Genomic DNA, 22,702 nt, shown 5'->3' on the forward strand with positions numbered 1-22,702 from the left:
GTCGCTGCACAGCCCATCTTGCGCGGCACTACGCTTTTCATCGCACGCTTTCGATCTCCCAACGACGAGAGCAGGGAAATTGTGCCACCAGTATCAGCGACAAACAACACCCAAGGTTGTTGATTAAGATTAAGGCTCGTCAGATGGAGCCTTAACTGCATCCGCTCGCCATCGCCCCTTGCAGGAGCAGTGATTCCCGTCACACACGCTGGTACCGCGGACTGACTTTAGCAGCTGACGCCGCAGACGAGCGTAGCCTTCCCCACCTCACGCCAACCTGCCCCCCCCCCCCCCTCTCCCCCTTTGGAAGCGCTGATGAGATCGCCAACGTGGCAGCAACTCAGCGCATGCGCACGCCGTCTCCCCACCACTCTCCCACCGCTTTCCGCCTCATGCTTTCTTTTATCTCCTGCGGCGATCCACGTTCGCTTTGATCTTTCGCTGTACTGGTGCGCTCGCTTACGTGGCGATCCACGTTCGCTTTGATCTTTCGCTGTACTGGTGCGCTCGCTTACGTGGGACGCCGAGGCACGCCAACGCCCAGCGCAGGAGCGGTCGCCTAAAGCTGCGCTCTAAAAGAGGAGAGACAGAGAGAGAAGGATATAAGGAAGCCAGGGATGTTAGCCAGTCAAGAGTCCGGTTGGCTGCCCTACGCTGGTGGAAGGGAGAAGAGGAAGAGAAAGAAGGGAGAGCGAGAGAGGGGGTATACAGACGCGCACCGACCGTACTACAGAGTCAAAAGCACTCGTACAAACCAGACGTTCTCAGAAAGCACAAAAGTGCCTTCACTGCCTTCTGAGCCGATGATCCGTTAGAACGGTGTTCTAGTAGAGTCTGTTCACTAAGAGGTCGATCATCAAGTTTCCTGAATGCGTTGAGCATAGATTGTCTTTCGGCTTCAAATTAAGGACAGTGACACAATAAGTGGTCAATGTTCTCCTCGCATCCGCAGACATCACAAGCAGGACAGTCAGGCATTCCAATTAGTGCTGAATAAGCTTTAGTAAAGGCAACTCCTAGCCATAACCGACACAGAACAGACGCTTCGCGTCGGTGCAGTCCAGCCGGAGGTCCGAGTTGCAGCGAAGAGTTTAGTCTGTGCAGTCTGGTGCGCCTTGTATGGACAGTATTCCACTCAGCTAACGAGAGTGTGCGTGCTAGAACGTGAAGCTGTTTCGCAGCGTCGGTCCTTGAGAGAGGAATGGGAATGCGGCGGTCTTTGTTTGACATCCGAGCTGCCTTATCTGCGTCATCATTTCCAATGATACCGCAATAGCCTGGTATCCATTGAAAAGAGATATCATGGCTTTTCCCCCTCAAGTGATCGATAAGTTCTATGATTTCGCACGTGAGCTGATCGTGAGTTCCATGTCGGAGAAAGGACTGTACACATTGTACGGTCGGCCTGGAATCGCAGAAGACCGCCCATTTTCCTGGACTCTCTGTGTTTATCACATGAAGCGCACCGAGGAGAGCCGCGTGCTCTGCACCTGTAGACGTAGTGATATGAGAATCTTGAACCGTTGACTTATTTACATTGTTGGCATAAGTACAGCACAACCGGAGCTGGCTGATGTAGTTGAGCCATCAGTAAAGACGTGTGTGCAGTCGCTGTATTTCTCGCACAAGAGGAATAAACAAAGTTGCTTGAGTGCAGATGGCGGTAAGTCTGAGTTTTTTTTTTTTTTGAAGTCCTGGGATTGTGAGGTTCACTTGAGTACGGCTCACACACCATGGAGTAATCGAAGGTCTTGCAGCACGTGCGTACCCTGACGTAAAAGAGGCACGGTGCGCGAAGACAGTTGCATTGAATGTCGTGTGGGCCTTTCTACAGGGAGACTTGCGACGTGGCGGGTATGTCTCCGGGCGATGTGTCGTAGGTGCACACGCATTGTTTCAATGGCAATGTGCGTTCTAATAGCGTAATCTTGAGCGACTACAACAACTTCTGTGTTGACGCTCTCCGCGGTAGACGAAGGCATATCGTGAGGACAAGGGCATGGATGCCTTGGAATATATTTAGGTTAGTTCTGCAGGTGTTGGAGATTACTGGTAGACTGTACCGCAGAAATCCAATGAAGAGGACTTTGCCCAGTTGCAGCATAGATTGTATTGACACTCCCCAGGGCTTTGTTGCTAAGAACTTAAACATATGGCAAATTCCCGTCAGTCGTTTTCTCAAATTATTCACATGAGGGGTCCGGGCAATAATATGTGACTTGTGCTATACGAGATCAGCTGTCCGTCGACGGATATCACGTACGGAGACATTGGTTTCCTAGTAAATGCCACCACTGCAACAATAAAAGAAAGAGACTGGAATTCCCGTTAGAATCTATAATCTGTCCTTATCCAAACTGCTGAATAAACGCTGAATCCGAACGATGGCAATCTTCCACCTCCATTCGCGAGATGCCTTGGCCGCATACTAAAACGGACTCAAGCTGCGTTTTCGACGAGTTTATTTTCTGTGAACAAGGCTTCCGCCTCGGAAGCCGGAATGCCTGGAAAGTTTTTTATCCTATACTTTTCCGCCTGTGTTCTCACTATCTCTTTCGTTTTTTCATGCTTACTTCGGAAGACGAGATATCGTTGTACCATCAATTTACTTTTGCTTGACGTCCCGTCCGACGCAACTCCTCACTGGGGTGATTGTGATACTGCCGATACACTCGGAAACTAGGCGACGGGAAAGTCACGATAGTGATAGATGTGCCACTTCTTTCATAGCATACGTTTCGTTAGGCTTAGCCAATCAGTACGCACTGAATGTTATATACCCGAAATTACTCGCTCGAGGATGCAGCCCACGTTAGCCTACAACAATTCGTACGCGGCACAACATCAAGAAAGACTGCCTGTAGCGAGTGATGGCATCAAATCTTATTCGTGCAAAAGGTACGCAACTGCCGTTTTATTTCATCAGACAGCAGCAGTGACATGCATCCGTGCAGAGGACGTGCAGCGATGTATGTGTGCTCTACTCTATTTTCTCTGGAGTGAAGTTTTAATTAGGCGTCTTCCAATTCTTGGCCAAAATCTGCGTTTGGAAATGAAAGACAAATTAATTTCTTTAGCAATCACTACACTTACTTAGCACGTTCTCCAAGTCACGAAGAGAATTAACTATGATTTGTTAAGTTCATGTGCCACACCTAATCTCATAAAGATTGCTCTTGGACCTGGCTAACCAAAAGTTTAAAATTAAATTCTTGTTAGCGTGCAGCGATTGGGTAGGACTAGCGCAAAATATGCACAATTTTTATTATGATTCGGCGTATTGAAATGAAGAATGTCAAAGCTTTCATTTCCTGACCATTGCCCTCGCAGCACCATACCATATCCCGCCTTCACTATAAGCCGATAAAGAAAGCAGTTACAAAACTTCAACGTTCAGTCTTCACAGAAGATACACGCCTTCCCAGCTAGACGAAGGCAGTGCTAAAACGGATTACAGAGTGCCATGAGCACGTGAATGAAGAAAGCAAATTCGATACTGAAAAGAGACTTGAAACACTTGCTTATTCGGTGTCATCGAGATGCTTTCCCCCGGCAACATCAATATCTGTTGAAGTCGATGTCGTGCTAAAATGCTCCCTACACTCACTAATCGCTGCTACGGAATGTTTTTGTTTTGCTGCTCTTGTTTGCCTCAACTCTTTGATTCAGAACACTGCTTTCTGTCAAGTAGTCCATACTGGAAGAAAGGACTCTTCGAAAACTTCAGAGAAAGCATTGAACTTCACATTGTATTTGTACATTTTATGTTATAATAAAGAAAGAAAGAATAATTATGGAAAGAATTAAATCAAGAAATCGTCCGTTAGCATTTCGACGTATTGATGAGTAAACAAAGAACGAAGAATTAAGGAAAGAAAAAAAATGGCCGCCCATCTGCTTGATTCGCTGCAAATGACGTCGAAAAACGATAGTCTTCTGCCACCCCTGGTACCTAACATCATCTCTTCTACCCCCTCCCACCCCTCATGTTCTTCCCTTCCCCTCTCACTCCTTAAATGATAGATGCAAAGGAGGCTTTGCTAAATTAAATTCAAATTTACCGCGTTCGCCCTGCTCTCTGGCCATCTGTTGGGACCTCTTATTACTGTTTTCTTAAAGCCGGCTACAGAGCCGCGACTTCAGTAAGCTTGTTTTTAATGCGTAGCGTCTCTTCGACGCCATTTCTAACGCGTTGATTTTTCATTTACTAACATACAAACCAGTCGAATGTGTATTCTTAATTAAATGAACGCTGCAGATCACGGTTATGTACATATATTTTGCCTCAAATTGGCCTGAGGTTTCTTTTGCGCTGTGTAATGTTGACCCCGTGCCACCAGTGCTAGTAGCTTGGTTGGTTTTGACCGGGCGGTTGAATCGGTTTTGGCCGGGCGGTTGAATCGAGTGACAGACAGACAAAGTTTTTCGCGTTTAGGTAGCCAAAGAAAGACTATCGTCTTTAATAAAGAAAGAATTCGTCAGTTAGCATTTCGACGTATTGATGAGTGAAGTGAAGCCATCATGAACTTATGCAGCATGGCGGCGTACTTCCTTACAGTGTTCTCCAGATGGAGAAACAAATGAACGCGATTACATCCAGCACAGTAAGATGAGCGCGTCAGAGAAAAAAAATCTACTTGTGATCATTCAGTTTCAGGCGCACGCGCAAGCTGTTTCACTCACTAAGAGTTCATGTAATGCAGCAGTGCCTCGAGATTTGTCTTCAGAGGCGAGAATTCGCTGCTTATTCTTTGTACATCCGCAAAAACAGATTTCTTTGACTGCGTGTGCCAGACTAGAACCTAGAAAAGAAACAAAAAGAAGTAATATAAGCTGAGTGGTTACTTAAATATCAGAACTGCGCGAAAAAGACGGGACGTGAAAAGCAGGAGACAACTGTCAATCTTTACGTCCCGTCTTTTCGATCTGTTCCGAGAATGAACAAAGACAAAGTCCCCCATCTTTCAAAACGAAAAGGTTAGACTGCTGGACGAGTTGGTATTGCTAACTTGGAACCAGTTGCAAGAAAAATGTAGTTTGAACGATCATAACTGACTGGCACAGTTATCAGATACCGTAAAAAGTAATAGGACGTCCCTATTCCACGAAAACATTATTCAACAATACTTATCACCACGCTATCAACGTGCTATCACGCGCCATGTTTTGCTATGTTGGAGCGCATAATACGCTTCCTTGGTCACGGTTACTTGCGCGCGGTTACTCGCGCGCGTGGAGGTGAACTACGACGCTTATGGTATGTTTATGGAATCCTGAAACATTGTCTGACCAAGCTGAAGTTTTTTAGCTTTCCGGTTTCTCTAGTCCTTGCAAATGCACTATATGTAAAAAAAAAAAATCCCTGTGCTGCACACACTGCTCCTGTTTCTGCAGGGTATTGCTGAACACTGTGTGCCTGTTTTATTTTGGGGGAATTTCTTCTACTTTTCCTCATCATTTACTCCGTTTTCTGAGCTTCTCAGCTTTGAGGTCTTACGTTGTGCAATCTGGCCCCTCATTTAAGGCAAATATCATTTCCTTTCTCGACCAACGTAACTAACAGTTTTCGTCTTGCCAACGTTGCTCTTGTCTTTTTAATGCGTCAGCATTTATATGGTTACCCAACAAAAAAACTGTCCGTGCGTCCGTCCGTCTTCCGCTTAAGACGATCTCTTTCAAGATAGAGCCAGCAGCAATGTTTTCGCCAGCTGTGGACGACGAAGACGACGAACGCGCGAGCAGTGGAACGAGCGTGTCTCTATGACCACGTGACCTATGCAATCAGGCACGCACTAACTCGCGACAGCTTTTCTTGACAGCACTGTGGAAGCTACAGAGCCGAACCGCCTGCATGCGCGCGCGCCAGGAAATAGTACCTGTTTTATTTTCTGATTCTAAGAGTTACCTGGCCTGAATAAATAAAACTTTCTTAATTATAAATATATATATTATAAATATGGGCAGCTGTTCATAGAAAAAAAGTTAGCGTGCGCCTTAATTTTTTTTTTTATTTCTTGGACGGCACCACGCTTTCGGCACCACCTGCTGGTGGCTCTCGCAGTAAACATGGCATCCCCGGTGCCGGTGGTACCATGTGTGGCCGCAAACTCTCCTTTTCGTTCTCCGAGGAGGCTATACTCTAAATGTGACAAGAAGTGGGCCTCCAAACGAACCAAGCAGGTTATCTGCAATGTCTATGCTGGAGTAAGGTGCCGTCAGCCCGAGCTGGGGTCGACGAATACGTTTTGCTAAACACACTAGCCCTGCGAGCTAGCGAAAACCGAAACTGGAACTGAAATCGTCTGCAAGCTGCCGGACTACTTGCGTAGTAACACAAACGTGCGGAGGCCCCGCCTCCGTAGCCTTCGCTACAATGTCAAGAAAAGCTGTCGCCGAGTATAGGCACACCTTTAGCAAGCCAGAACTGTGGAGCAGCCGTGGCTTCGGATCAGAACGTCATCAGAGTACCTGGTGCCGCCACTTGCAGTAGTTTGCTTGCCTCACCAGTTCACGTTGCACCGCTTCCGTAGCAGTTCGTGTCACCACAGCGCTATCGCTTTTACCGTAATGTCGCCAAAACAACCGCAGCCGCTGAGCTAGGATTACCAGCAGTGTTGAGTGTGAGCACTGAACACCACAACGTTAGCACGAAATGCTTACGCATCATACAGATAACTCCCTGAGAAGATTCTACGCATTATTTTTTATCGCGTTTACAAAAGAATCTGAGCTTTGCTTTTTCAGCTTTCGCTGCAATACCCGCTGTGTTTGTTGCCTCTGCAGTGCACTCGCCTTGAATTATGTTTCTACTTGCCACATCATGTACCAGTCTCGCCATCATCACATCATTAATCTTGACTTCTTAAACCTCAGGCTTCTTTATAGGCGTTTTTCAATTTTTAGAGATCGCTAGCTCTGACACTGTCCTCTAAACTTCACCTTTCAATCTCGCTACTATTTGTTGTCGCACAGGTACCTAAAAGCACCCTTTTCATCTTTCGCACTACCTAAATTCTCCTTGCTACTTGTGTTTCTCTGTTTTCTTCGTGATCGATCTTTTTTATGTTGTCGCAACCAATCCGAGTCGCGTTGTTGATTACCGTGTGTCGTTTAATTTGAAGCCTTCAAGTTTGTGACTTCCTGTGTCAGAGACTACGTAATACATTCGCCTTGCGTTCGTTTCTGTAAACTTTCTTTTATTCTCACTTAGCGTGAGCGCCGTGTTTTGGACTTGTGCAGATGGCTATGCTTTTGCGTACAGAATGTTCCAAAGTTGTTCTGAAAATTGGTGGGCCAGAACACCCATCTCCATGCTAAATGGAAAAGGTACAGCGTAAATTTTAAAGACTGCTGTTTTTTCGACGCACCTTCGTGGCGTTCTCGCACAGTGGCTCCAAGTCTGCAAGCGATATGTTGAGGCTTTCAAGGAATTCGGTCTCCTGGAGACCTTCTCTGTGGGGCATGGAGAGATGTGTGTTGTTGACCACCAGACGCAGGTTGACGGCGAAGCCGGCCATGTCGACGGCAAAGCGTCGTCCCTTGGTGGCCGGGTCGTGAAAGCCTACCACTCTGCCATCCACTACCACGGGGCTACTGACACCGGTTAAGTAAATGCATCCAACTGGGAACACGCTCACAGTCTGTGTCCATCGGATCTAATCAACGAGGAGATAGGAGTTATTGCAAACTTAGCATTACGCATTACAAGTCGTTGTTTCGATGTAATACAGCGTTTTATATTCATTCTACTGCACTATAGAAGGAAACCGACGAAAAAGCTGAAGCAGTCGACGAGATCTGGTTTTTCAATGCGACATTGTGGCAGATAGCCATTGCAATTGTGGGTGACAGTTCGCGAAATGTAGCAAGACAGGGTTCTATACGCACACACGCGCACACACGCGCACACACACACGCACACGCACACACACACACACACACACACACACACACACACACACACACACACACACACACACACACACACACACACACACACACACACACACACACACACACACACATACATATATATATATATACATATATATATATATATATATATATATATATATATATATATATATGCACACACCTAAATGTATTGTACAGGCATTGCAGCCCTCAAGAAATGCACTGATTGTACAGGTTCCTTTGCACCTGTAAACGGATATACGCGGGGTTGCATTTACCCATAGCATACAAATCCTACCCTAATCATTGATGTTAACACCTGCAACATTACACGGGTTATATGGCCTGTGGAGCAATTACGTATTCAGTTCGCGTACACTGAGTTTCTGGGCGCGATAGTGATTATATTAACTTAAGTAGAACAATATATATATATATATATATATATATATATATATATATATATATATATATATCTTCGCATTGAGTATTCGGCAATAATTTACCAAGTCGACCTAACTTTTATGAGTTTTAAGACTTCTCACTAGAAGGCTCACCTCGTCGAAGAGCCGATGATCATAGGAATTGTCGTCGTCGGCGAAGTACAGAACGCCAGGCAGTGTGGCGTTCGCCTGCAACCAGGCGAGCGCCCTCCGGCGAGGCGCCACGCCCCGACCCTTGGCCCGCATTCTAAGCGGTGGCGGGCAAGGTCCTAGCAGGTGGACGTACGGGACGCCGCAGTCGCGAAGTAGACGGGACACCTACATTAACCACATTCAGTCGAACAAAGGAAGCAAAGCAGACTAGCCCACCATTAGCTAGAAATACGACGGCGTGCTTGAAGTAGCGAGAAAGGGTTCATTTCAGAAACGTTTGCTGCAGCCATGCTTTCACGACTGCTATGGTAACGAATTAAGTTTACTGGTGCCTTACCCTAAATGCGGCAATGCGAACATGGGGTGTATGAAGTCTATCTATATGGTGGCGGCTCACCTCGTACGTTTGTAATATCTGCTAAAATTTCCCTTTTCTACAGAATACATCTTAATGGTGAGGTGCTTCGAGTACACGCCGGTTGTGTCACAATCCCTACCGTTTCATTACTTTGGCATGCAGTAGATCACCCGTACTCATTCTGGGTCACTTCTTTTGCAAATAAACCCATCTGGTCGTTAGGCCTGTCAACACTAATTCGTGAAAATGAAAATACGCCATCAGTTCATGTCGCTTTGTTATGTAAAAGTTGATGGAGCAAGAACAACCAAGGCTATATCGTTTTATTATAAGTGATACTAATGAAATCACAGGGATGGGAGGTTTAGTAGAGCACGTTCTTGGCTTCTGCATTTCCTTCAAACAGAATTTGTTGATGACCGAAATTTTGCCTGAAATGTTTTGGAGTGTAAAGCTTTAAAAAGTCGACCAATGTAATGAAATAACCAGAATCATTTTAATCATGCTGGGCAAGTATTCTAGACACATTCAAGTAAGCTTGAGGTGTAAGCGAGTCGGAGATGCTCTTTGTAGTTACCTCAGTGGGTAGGATGTCATAAATTACAACAATCCTTGGACATTAAAAAATGTATAGATTTCCGAATGCTCAAGGAATGATGTAAACGAGTTGAGGACAGTGGAGCACTGCCCCATAAATAACCCTGGCACACATTTTCAGTGACATCAGCCTTGCACCAGTATGTATGTTTCCCTTACTTGGAAAAAATTATGATAAATTATGCAGACATCGGCTTTTAAACGGTTTGTTAAGGACGTCCTGCAGAATAATTTACAACCATGATGGAGAGAATTGTAGGCTGATTTGTGCATTTTACATTTTTAAAACATTTTCGCGATGTGAGAACTAATCGCCGCCTGTTTTTTGGTTGCCAGCAAAGGAAAAAGGAAATTCACCGACCGTTACGATACTACCGAATGCGAAAAATGAGCGCAGCTCCATACTTGTTTTCATTGCGCGATATATTGGCTGGCGCGGACAAGCACTCTCGTGCGACACGTCGCAAACTGAGCGAAGCGTGGCGCGACTGCCTCTGTAATCTGGAGATCGCAAAAGCTAGCGCGTCGGTGACGCCGGGGCGCGATTCACAGAAGCCACCGCTGACAGACCTGCTACACGACGCGCGCTACTCTGGCGCCAACTCATATCCATGATCGCCGCAATACGCTTTCCTTCTCACGCTTTCGCCATAACCTCCGCCCGCTGCAACCTCCTCTCCGCGTTCCTCCTCGCGCCTTTCATCTCCCGCTGCGCTCCGCGTTCGCTCTCATCTTTCGCTGTGCTCGTTCGCTCGGTTACGCCGACGCCCGCCGCAGGAACGCTCTAAAATCTTTGCTCATGAACTTGTTTATACCTCCTTACCCTTGCCATTTTACTGATCAACCAAACAAACTGAGAGATGAACTGACGGCCTGACTGCACATTACGCCTATTCTTCTATATGCAGACCATGTTCTCGACTTCTGCGCTAATAAGCATCATATACCATGATTACAGGACGCGTGGTGTGGTGAATCTCATGAACCACAATCTGTCGCTCGCTAGGCCACACTTTGATGAAGAGGAGAGTGAGGACGATCATTAAAGAAGGCATAGAAAGCTGCCCCGAGGAACACTTGTTTTTCTGATGTATTTATAGTCACTGACTTGTGTGTGAGATCACGAAAAATTCTAGAATGTTTAACGTACATATATAATTCTTACAAGAAGATATTGATAAACTGCAGCGACGGGCCATGCCGAAACACGGTGAGTTGAAATTTAGGAGGCGCAAGACACCATCCAAAAGCAACAGGGACGTAAAATTTTATAGAAAAACAAATTCAACATAAACCACAAATGTATTCGTCTTCACCGCCGTAAACACATGTGAATCTCCCTTGACAAATTTCGCCGAACTTATACACCTCCAATCGTGATCACATTTGCTGTAACCAGAAACGAGTGGTCAAGACCTGTACTACGTCTTTGGCTAACGATTGAGGTGCGGAAAGTAGTTTAACATGGTCAGAATCAAAACAAGGCGCGTCTTAATCCATGGTTAGCCGAGAAATAATCCGCACTAAACGTAAAATTAAGGCACTTCGAAGGCAGCACAAAAGTGGTATAGCAAATTTATTGAAAGGAAGGAAAAGTTGTCAAGCAGTGTCAAAAAAGCTATCGGTAGAATGTTTCTGAAATCTTTACAACTATTCTTCGTTCAAGTTTTGACAAATTGTAGCATTATTAATTAAATAAATTCCAGGGTCTTACGTGCCAAAACCACGATCTCGTTATATGGCGCGCCGTATTGGGGTACTCCGGGTTATTTCGACCATCTGGGCACCCAAATTTTTAATAGGCGCTTAAATCGAAGTACACGAGGGTTATTGCATTTCACCGCCATCGAAATGTGGCCACCGCGGCTGAGGTCAAATACATGGCCGCAAGCTCAGCAGCACAACGCCTTCGCCACTAACCTAAAGTGGCGGGTGAAAATTATAGCATGATCTGAGAGACCGTACAGAAGAAATTTCCAAAGTTATGGTTCATTGCACAATAACTGATCCAACACAAATCACCAATCATTTTAATAAATATTTTCGAGTGCATTTTCAGAAATTCATTGTTATGAATTAAACAGCTGATTAACTACATTCATAGAAGTACTCATAGCGGTTGCAAGTGTTGTATGTGTGTTAGCAAATATTAACCATAAAAAGATTCTTCGTGTCCGCAATTGAATAAGCTTGTATTATTTTGTACACATATGCTGAGAAGAAGATTGCTCAATTAGAAAGGGTTCAAATATTTTTTTTGTTCAGTGCGTTGCTTGCAGATTGTCGTTGTAATTCGTGTTTTCTTCCTTTGCTCAATTTATGTAGTGTTGTGTATCGTGTGCTGTTGTCTTATTTGTATAATGCTGTCTCTCGTTCTTGGCCAGAAAGTAGGCCCGGAGTATTTGTTAATAATTAAATAAAAGTAAATACAATCATACCGCTTCCGTGGGTCGGGTGGCGTCCTCAACGAGCACCCAGAACACTCCCGTGGCTAGCATGAGAGCCTGGGCGACGCGCACCAGGTCTGGCATCTGGGTCGGTCGACGGTACGTGGGAGTGACCACGTACACAGTCGGTATCGCAGAAACTTTGGTTTCAGTGAACGCCTCTTGTGATGGCGCTGGCATCCGTTGCAGGCGGTCCACCGGCACGCCACTCTTCGTCGCCCTCCATCCATCGAATGTACTGCTTTGATGGCCTGAAACATTTCATCGCCTCATTCCCTTGCCGCCACGATATCAGAAAGTGGGAGGTGGGGCTGAGTCAATTGGAAAGTGGCACAAACATAACGCAGAAACCACATAACCGTTATGCTTTGGGCATTATATGCTTACTATTTCGTGAAAGAAAAATGGATAAGCAGAGAAAGCGACACCTCCGTCCCGTGCGAACGTTTTGGCGGGAAAACACATCTTCATCAAAAGCATCATTGACGGCATTGACGAAGAAAGAACCTTCGCTTCGCTTTTGCATTCCAAGAGGACTCTGCCAACGCGAGGCTATCCTGCTTTGTCGTCTGTGGTTAGGTGTAGCTTAAAAAAATCTTTTGACTTCCGTATTGAATTACTGAGAAAGTTGCTTGGATTACTGTGGTGGCGAGGACGCCCTTGAACACGTTTTGTGTGATCGTCCTCGATACAGTGTGCGGAGACAGTTGCTCGCGACTGCGCTAGCCCGTATTAATGGCAGAACAAATCGTTTGGGAATCTAGACTTCACAAGCCATCGCGGCAGAGGGCTATGAATGCATTGTTGCAACTCTTACGGGCATCAAACTTGCCCAAATGACTTTAGCCCTGACAAATGGCAGCCGTAATCATGTTCTGTAAAGAAAACCGAATCTTTGTTCGTTCCGGCTTTTGTTCCAATTAACCAAAAACGCTATAGTTCCGGTTCAACACCGCAGTGTAAAAAATTACGCTTTAGGCTCTTTCTAACCGCTTCATGTTCCTTTTTTTAATCGAAGTATATTTACAGAAAACCACATAAATTTGTTTTGCACAGAAATTCGACAGTGCTCCTGAACTGCACGAAGAGATTAAAATAAGAGGTATGACTGCTCTTCTGCAGATCCAACGAAAATATTGGAATCTGTGTGAAGCGATGCTCTTGTGAAGTGGTTCAATACAGGCCGTGTAACGTCTTCTCAACGATGTCACAGTGAAAAAAAAAAGCAATGTTTGACGTTTATTGTGGGAACTGTGGTGACGAGAGGTATAGGCATTGGGAAGTATGACGCATTCGTATGTAAATACATTTAACCGTTCTATGCCACTTGCGTCTCAGAGGCAGATAATCGCCCGGGAGGAATGGCCATAAATGAATCAACAACCAAAGGCGCATTCCAGAATTGGTAATAGAAATATGACAAACTTAAGAAAACCTAATAAGCCGTTAAACGTTATTAACAGGTCTCTGTGCTTTTGCGATATCGACAAGCTGACATTAAAATCAAATCCGGCGCGGTAGCCCTGCGGTAGCCCTGTGGCGCGGTAGCCCTGTGGACGAGAGACCTCTGTCTCTCGTCCCCTTTTCATCCTGTAAAATCCACAAGATGTGTCTCAGATCCCCCGTCCCCCACATAACCGACATTTGCCCTTATATTGGTCTGGATAATACCGGCTGTAGGCCACCGGATTTGGATAGGTGTTGGTGTGAAGGAGGCGCCAGGCCACCGTCTGCGGCTTACTGAGTGTTGGGTGGGCGGGGGGATACCGAGCCCTCACCGTATATATAATATTTGGTGATTTCATCATAATGAAATCCCCCCCCCCCACCCATAATCATATCGTGGTTTTGGCACGTAAAACCCATAATTTAATTTAGCCCTGTGGTTGTGGCGTTGTGTTGCTGAGCTCGATGTCACGGGTTCGATCCCAGCCGTGGTGGCCGCATCCCGATGGGGATGGAATGCAAGAACATTCGAGTACCTTTTCTTGGGGACACGTTTTGCTTAGTGATCATCTGCCGCAACGTGCCGTAGTATACGCCATCACTCAAACTTCGTCACAGACTTCGTCAGGGGACGTTTCCGTCTGACGCAGCAGTGGGAAGCGCTAGGTTTCGATATTGCCCGGATTGAGCGTTGAATTTCGATAATGAATATCTTGAATTAAGTGCAATCTTCAAGGTAAAGAAATATGGGTGCACTAAAATATTGCCTCCGAATTTGACTCCAAATTTTCCGTGTAAACAACTGCTCCCAATGCTGTAATAAAGAGGTTAATTACCACTGTTTAATTAGTCCTTCCAAATTAACCCACGCTATTAGTGACAAAACATGTACGCCTCGTCGAAAAACTCATCTGAAAAAACGCCACGTTCGCTATTCTCATAGCCTTTTTATAAAAAGACCTGTATAGCATAAAAAAAAAAAAACATCATATATACAGGACACGAAGCTTCAGCCCTTTACGTCCAAACACAAAGAAGTATGTAAGGGCGAAAATGCTCCTGTTATACGACATTGACTGAATGAAATCAGGCGCGTTTAAAAGGAGTTTCACTTCAGCGAATGTTCAGAGTACTGTTGTTTACAAGAGCTCTTATATGTAGCATAAATTCACGAAAACAGGAAAATATTTCTCGAAAAATTGAAGCTTCAAGTTTCCACGCGTTTGACACCTAAATGAAAACCCGCGTGGCGCTTCTGTAAGCTGCATCAGTCATAACTGGTGAAGCAGAAAGAAGCAATGCATAACATGTGACTTTAGAGTTGATGGTACGATTTCGTACGTACTACGACCTTTACAAAGTTCAAGAGACTGAGGTAAGAAGTGCGCGCTAGCCGTAAATCAATGCGCTGATTGGGTCACTTGGCGTTCCGTATTTTCGCAGCATGTACCACGGTGCTAAAAAGAGAAACGTAAACATGGCGTGACTTCAGTGGCCAATGAAAAAGTATCCTTGCGCGCTCACAGCATCGTGAGTTCATGCACTATTTAGCTGACGTGAAATCCTAGTTGCGCATTAGCGCCAGGCATTTGATGAGAGAGCCCATATAACGCGCTTTTGCGCGCGCGTGTCTTTACTGTGTCAAAAGAACCGCTCCATGGCATTATAAGCTTAGTGCGCGTTCGTCATTACTGCATCTAAATCTTGCCGCGAATAATAAAAGTGCCTAAAGAACGCGTCTTTACGTTTTACTTTCTTTTATGATGCTCTTAAACCCAGACACTAAGCATGCTTCAGTAGTTTTGCCGCATTTCCCCAAAATTCGCGGCAACCATCAGTGGCTAATTAAAGGCAATACGAGTTCTCTTTCTGACTTCACATGTTTCTTTCTTTAAAATGTTATTTTTCTGGAGAAGTATTTTGTGTGTATACGCGAACTCATTTTATTCGCGCAGTGCGAGTACATTCTCGAATTTAGGACCGATCGATATTAATTTGTGCGCGCCGCGCAGGATGTAAACAAGGAATATATGAGAGCTGGATACACGTGGTAGAGCCTGTTTTTGTAGGCGCGTCGGAGATGCTGACACGCTGATTGGCATACAGCAGACAGCGCTTTGCAAGATCGCCGCTTTAAGCTATGCCCGCTATTTTCTCGATAGATGATATCAACAAAAACTGCCTTTTTTAATACGAGATTGAAACATAAAACTGTAGTTCTTGCAGAAAAGTAAAGCTTCTGCGGTGCTCTTTTATTGATGTGACCGTCCTAAATTTGCGTCGTAATCGCTTTTGATGTCTTACACCACGTATACTAAAGCACTGTCATCTCTGGAAGAAAAAAAATATCGCGAAGACTTAGAGTGAGTCTACGAAACATTATATGTGTTCATAATTCAACCTGATTTCAGTGATTTCGCAACCTACGGTAAAAATAAAAACACAACAAAAATAAAAATAAGGACACAAGCTTAATACGCACTAAGTGGTGTTCCCGTGCATCGCCAACAGCGTTTTCTACTAATTGCATTAGTTTGTGCACCTGTTTTACTGGCGGGAAGCGCGGATTTTTGTTAATTAACATCAGCTCGCACTTTTCAAACTTGTGCATTGCAAAGATTATTTATTTACGATAATTCATTACAGAGAAATTCAAGTTTAGTGATGGTACATGAAAATGTTAACTGAGAATATTGTAGAAGGAAGAACAATGTATAAGTAATCCCTGCCAGACGATACGAATGCCTCTGTCCTTGAAATAAATATTTGGGTTTATTTTGTCTTGCTTCATTCGATCGATATTCACTTACCGCATAGAAAAAGGAGTGCTGCGCATATGGTGGCAGCAATGACGAGCGGCATTCGTCCTCGTAGTGGTGGCGCCATCACAGAACCGCTCCTGTGGAAGACAGGGAGAGACGAGTTCCCCCAAATCATGCCAAGGCAAGCATCGTTGTGAGCGTCGTGATTGTAAGCTCGGTATAAACAGTCAGTCCATGACGAACATCATGCATTTTAACCTATTCAATCCTGACAACCTTTCTTTTTATTGCTATAGCAATTATATGGACACTCCAGGCGCATTTCTGTCGTCGCCGTCACCGTGAGGTTCCGTATAATGTCTGCGGGCGATAAAAAATGTCGCAGTTTCGGCCGAAATGCGAAGCATCGATTGCGATAGCAAATTAGTAGAGAGCTATTCGGAGTAGGGATAGTGGTTTTATCGGCAGCATAAACTTGGACGCATTCGCTTACTAACTGAAATAACAATCGTGGTGTCAGCGCACACAAGCAAACATGAATAGATCACACTGAATGACCGCAGACGACTGTCAAAACGCTGGGAGCAAGCGCAGGTTCGCGCGGTCTATCGCTTCAACGGAAAATGAGCCGCGAATGCACAGCGCATACAAAGGTCAGAGCCGTGTGGAGATAAGAGACGGCGCGGGCGACCGGCACCGGCAAGTGTAGAGGAGAAGTTGCTGGCAGAGAAGACGCTGCCCCCCCCCCCCCCCCCCCCCCCCCTCTGTCCGGCGCTGCCTTCCCGCTTTGATGCTTTCGCGTAGGAGATTGAGTGGCAAGATACGCCTTTGGTGCCGGAGCACAGCGCCGCCCCGCCTCCCTCCCTCCCATACCCCAACGACCTTTCGCGTGACGGTCGCGTTTGCTTTCCGCCGTGCGTTCGCTCTCCGTGATAGCGCGCGTCCTCCGCGCGCTTTCGCTCGCGCATACGGCGCGCGGCGACGATTTTATCGCCTTTGCAATCTATACGGAACCTCACGGCGACGGCGACGACGACCGCGACGCCGACGGCAGAAGTCCGGTTGAAGTGTCCATATAATTGCTATCGCAATAAAAAATTGTCGCCGCGCGCTGTATACTCTATGTCCGAGTGAAAGCGCGCGAGGGTGAGTGAGCCAGCTATCGCCGCTCAATTTCGCACACGCAAGGGCGGGAAGCGGGAAGGAAGCGCGCCATCTTCTAGCCGCGCGCAACGCTCCTGAGGGAGGTTAGGGAGGGAGGGGGGGGGGGGAGGGAAGAGGTTTGCTCCGCGCCGACCGAGCGACCGCGCGCGCCCGCCACGCCGCAAGGCTCTGGGGGGAGGGTAGGGAAAGGGTAGGCCGCGTTCCACGCAGTGCGCGCCCACCCGAGCAGCTGTATCTTGAGAGCCATCTGCGCCAGAGCCACAGTTCTGCCTGCGCTTTGTTTTCGCGGCCTAGTGATGCGAGCGGCGGGACGAAGGTCAAATCGCTCGCTGATGTTGCGGCGCTTACTCATTATAGCGTTTGTACAGCGCGTTTCGGCGGTCATCGAGTGCGATGTGTTCATGTTTGTTTGTGCGCGCGTGATACCATGCTTGTTAATTTAGTTACTAAGCCTTTGTTTAGAAGTTTATACGACCGATGAAACTATTATGCTTACTTTGTATAGCTGTCCACTAGTTTGCTGTCGCACTCAATGCTTCGCCTTTCGGGCGAAACAGCTACGCTTTTATTGATATGAATAGATGAGGAGATATTGGCATCAATATATGATGCTGTTTATTTTTTATTTTTTCTCGTTGGTAATGCTTGAATGCATCACATATTATCCCAAATGTCACATAATGTTAGATAAAATCCCAAAAGTAAACATTATAGAATTGCAAGTAATAAACCGACTCCTTATAGGTGTCAGAAACACTGCAGATACAGTATAATTACGCAAAATGTCACAAGAGATAAACGTAAGTACATCGTAAAATTATACATTGTAAATTTTGCAAACACTACAAATGCATTATACATATACACAAAATGTCACATAAGAGAACAGTGCATACTGTGTACGTATATACACTGCGCATACGTGCAGTGAATCACATGTACTCACTGTACAGCGAGAACTCACATGTATTCTTTGTTCTTGCATTTCTCGATAATACTAGCGTTCTCCAAAAATTCTTTTTCGAGCTGTCAGCGGACGTTCTTGTCGAGTATTTGTTGGCCACTGTCCCAGCCGCTTCTTTAGGCTCATTGACGCTCGATGAAGTCTCGCGAGTTTGGACGCCAGGCTGTTTGTTAGCTCAAAGAATTTGTGGCATTCTAAAGTAGATGTTTACTGTCATAATATATTGCCCGCGGGAGTGGCAAACACAAACATAGGAAAGACAGTGTGCCGTGCGGTGGCGAAGAGGACGACGACTCTTGGCCCAATACCCATGAGTGGGTATGTACTTTAAGGTCGTCATCATCATCATCGACACCGATTGGTGAACGTCGACAGTGGCGCCTCAAAAAAGCGTGGCTCGAGGGAGCGTGGCCCGCGGCATGAGCGGTGCGCGAGGTTCGGTGTTCGACGGCACAGGGGCTTCCTCGCTGGGCGTCCGGCCCATAGGAGCTATCGCCGCCCGCGTCCCTACGTCTGCACCCCAATCAAAGCTAGCACCAGCTGAGAGGCCACCTCGTCCAGTTCTTCCGCTGGGCAACTGGTCCAGGAGGGCTGGCGGTCCTGAGCCTGGCTGATCGAGCGTTCGGGTGAGCGGCCACGGGGCTACCTCGTCCAGTTCTTCCGCTGGGCAACTGGTCCAGGAGGGCTGGCGGTCCTGAGCCTGGCTGATCGAGCGTTCGGGTGAGCGGCCACGGGGCTACCTCGTCCAGTTCTTCCGCTGGGCAACTGGTCCAGGAGGGCTGGCGGTCCTGAGCCTGGCTGATCGAGCGTTCGGGTGAGCGGCCACGGGGCTACCTCGTCCAGTTCTTCCGCTGGGCAACTGGTCCAGGAGGGCTGGCGGTCCTGAGCCTGGCTGATCGAGCGTTCGGGTGAGCGGCCACGGGGCTACCTCGCCAGCTGTGGACGTGACTTGGTGGGCTGCCGCAGTGTTCTCCGGAACGCAAACCCCGCCATCGGGTAACCGGGCACGCGGAGGCTCCGGTACATCGACTGTGGCGCAGGGCCACCTGAGCTTCACGAGGCGATCCAACCCTGTTGTCCGACACCGGTTTCTCGACGTCTCCGACATGGCGACACCTGTTTCTACATGAACGCCGGCAGACTGCATTTAACTAGCCTATATATATCTGCATGTCTTCTAGAGCGTAGTTTAGGGAACTGTTACGTGTGTGCCGTTCATTGTATTACGTGTCCAATACAAGTCTGATGTGTGTTTGTGCTTCGGCGTGCTGCTTCTATCTCTTTCTGGAGTGATCCTGCACCCAATAACATCACATTTACATCTTCATCTGCACTAACACATTCGCAATGAGGGTTTTCAGCATGACCATTCTGTTGTAGCAACTTTCTTTTGTGAACGCCATTACCGAGGGTTGAGGGAAAGGGGGGGGGGGCGAGTCTCGGACAGTGAAGAATTTGTATTTCGAGATGCCTGGTGAGCTCTATCATTACGGAAAATTCAACTAGGGGATCAATTTCATAAAAATGTAAAGTCTTATCAGTTCCACCAAACCATGTGTTTTTACTGGTACGTGTAGGTATGTCCCTAAAATTTCCACGTAATTGAGATACAGTTATAGGGAATGTGGTGGTTTTATTCTCTTGATGTGGCCTGCTGCCCTGCTACATCGCAATTTTAATTTCAATTTCATCCCAATTGCGCGTTGGCGCATCACAGCTCAACAATTTACAGTACCCCTTTATCTACTGAAAGAAAACCGTATGGTCACCTCATTCGCTTTGGTGATTTCGTTTGATGTTTCATACACTAGCTGTGCGTTTATAGGTAGCGCACTTAAGTTGCTAACGAACGGAAGTGCCACTTGTGAGTCACCGAAAATAACCCATGTATCTGCGTCTTGTATAGATGTTATAAACCCAACTGCAGACAGGATAGCAAACATTTCCTAGGTGAACTTGTCTGTGGCGCGAAATGCATTTTGTGAAAAGGGGACAGAAGAGAAGAGACAGTGAAGCGCCAAACTACCAACTGTTTAATGACAGCGTCAGAGCATACAGAAAGAAAGTTAACTTCCGCGCGTGCGCAGAGAGCCAAGGTATGACAAGGAACTACATGGTCATGATAACATTTTTTCTAGAAAGCACATTTCTGCAGAATAAAATGTGATGGATGTGTCACTAACACAATCAGACCCTTTCTTTTTAATAAAGTAAGCTTCCAACAACTCCCTCGAAGTTTTGTCGCCACTTTTGCCCAGAATTGACACTTGCTTAAAGCGTGGCTCACAATGACAGGCCTTACAGTGCGCAGGAAGATGCGCATTGTGACACTTACCAATACTATTAGCATGCTCCCTCAGTCTGTCATTAATGCAACGTCCCGTTTGTCCAATGTAGGACCTACCGCAGTCTAGGGGTATCTCATAGACCACCCCTTCAATACAGCTTCTGACCGGGTTGGTGTGTTGCTTCTGGCAGCCCCGCGGCCCATCGCTCGTATCACACGCGATCTGATTATGAGGCACACCGTAGTGGAGGAATCCGGATTAATTTAGACCACCTGGGGTTCTTTAACGTGCACCTAAATCTAAGTACACGGGTGTTTTCGCATTTCGCTGTCATCGAAATGCGGTCATACTTAAACCAGGGCCAGTTAGTGGCCTTGAAAGAATATCTTTCAGTGCAGTGAAATATATTTTTGTAAGTACGGACATGCGCGTGATATACTAGAGAATATTTTAAATGACAAGTCTTTCTTTGCCTACTTGTTTGACCCGAGCCAAGGTCAAACACGAGGCCATCGAAGGTCACAAAATGTGTAGCCGATGCGTACGAACCCTCCATGTCCCCGCTCGCTGGCCGCTTTTGGAGCCACTCTTTCGCTCCATGCGCGTGCTCGCGCTCTCCGACGCGCCCGCTTGCACGCCGCTACTAGCTTGCCATGGCGCCTCCTCGCCTCGCCGGCGCGAGTGTGTGCGCCACAAATGGACGTGGCTCGGTTACGCGTTGGCCTCTGCTTGCAAATTTAACAATGGGCCCTCGAAAGTATCAAGCGGTAGCGGAGCGTAAGAGTGCAAATGCTCTGCCGATACGCGTACTTTCAAGAACACTGTGTCGATGACAAATTTGTTGCGGCGTACATGGCATGCGACCGCCTCTGGTTCCGATCCTACACCGTCAGGGTGTCGCGACCCGCGCAAGTGGCGCCCCTCCAGCGAGCGTATCCCCGGGAGGACGTTAGTTCATTCGGAATGGAGGGAACAAATGGTTCGCATTGACAGAAGGGCTTCTGCCGTAGATTTTTTTCACTGACTGTCCGTTGTTGTTATGTTTTGTTTCTTTCTTCTATCACTGTTCAAGTGTCTGTGTGCCCTAAAGTGCTTTTATTATTATTGTATTTTTATTTTTCATCTAAACCGCTTTTTTGCATATAAGTGAAATGGAGTAGCTGGAGGCACACTGCTTGTAACCTCTACAATTATAGTCCATTTAACCCAACCTACCTACTTAGTTCTTATGGATATGTGCCATGGGTAGGTGACATCATCGTACCTGCACCGTCGTCTCGTCGTCATCGCCGTCATTTGTCGTCACAATAATGACACACGAAGCTATTGCGACAGACAAATAGGGGATCTCAAAATTAAAAAAAAAAAAAAAACGTCATTCATATTAAGAACGGGATTGGGCGGTAAGTTGATCTACAATTTAGCTCACATGTTACCAGCGCTTACGTGTCAGCATGAATGTTTCCTGACATTGTTAAAACATTTATAATGCGTCAAGAAAACAGTATTTTAGTGCTGCGGAGTATTAGTAAGTATGCAATTTGCAGAGTCAGAATTCAATACGGGTCAGCCCTAGAACAATGTTTCACGACCTCCTGTGCACTCCGAATGTCGATGAACTGAACATTTAACATTATGCTGCACCTTTGTCGAAATAATATTCCATAATTAAAGCTGCACTCGCTTGTTTGGAAGCATGTTTCACAATTTTACTTTCATTGGTATCACTTTTTCACAGCACCCAAATTCCGGGAGCACCAGGCAGGGATAATGCAACGATTATATTCTAATTCTGCTTCTTTGCACAGTGTGTCAGTGGTCTGAATGGCGCTACGCCTACGTTATCTGCAGGATCGGCTTGTGGTGAGTGGTGGGTGATGAGCACGGGATAAAATTGAGTGAAATGAATTGATACTATATACCATCCCAGAACAATGTCAGGGGGGGGGGGGGTGAAATCATATGTGTAGAACCTTGTAGTGCACGAAATGCCGAATTCTGAAGCCGGCACTCACACACATACACTCCGTACCAACCAGGCCTCCCAGCCTTGGGTTAAGATAAGTGAAGATATATATATATATATATATATATATATATATATATATATATATATATGAAATGCTTTGGCGCATAGAGCTTGATAAAGCCAACGAATGGGATAAT

The 22,702-nt window shown here is 46.3% G+C and overlaps 1 protein-coding gene across 3 annotated transcripts in view; it reads right to left on the minus strand.

Moving 5' to 3' along the window:
- Nucleotides 1-2,894: 2,894 nt before the first annotated feature.
- LOC119457018 (galactosylgalactosylxylosylprotein 3-beta-glucuronosyltransferase S) overlaps nt 2,895-22,702 on the minus strand; it is a 173,237-nt gene continuing 153,429 nt past the window's right edge. The window contains exons 2-7 of one of the 3 annotated variants that reach the window (XM_037718840.2): nt 16,169-16,257; nt 11,904-12,163; nt 8,472-8,675; nt 7,368-7,655; nt 4,684-4,802; nt 2,895-3,040 (exon numbers count right to left, since the gene is read on the minus strand). In XM_037718840.2, coding sequence (XP_037574768.2) covers nt 3,040; nt 4,684-4,802; nt 7,368-7,655; nt 8,472-8,675; nt 11,904-12,163; nt 16,169-16,257 — 961 coding nt within the window. In that variant the 3' untranslated portion in view covers nt 2,895-3,039. Of the gene's footprint in view, nt 3,041-4,329; nt 4,803-7,367; nt 7,656-8,471; nt 8,676-11,903; nt 12,164-16,168; nt 16,258-22,702 lie in introns of those variants that run through there. The other 2 variants (XM_049669761.1, XM_049669762.1) reach the window with 2 other exon arrangements.

The sequence above is a fragment of the Dermacentor silvarum genome, chromosome 6 (assembly GCF_013339745.2).
Source record: "Dermacentor silvarum isolate Dsil-2018 chromosome 6, BIME_Dsil_1.4, whole genome shotgun sequence".
NCBI lineage: Eukaryota > Metazoa > Arthropoda > Arachnida > Ixodida > Ixodidae > Dermacentor > Dermacentor silvarum.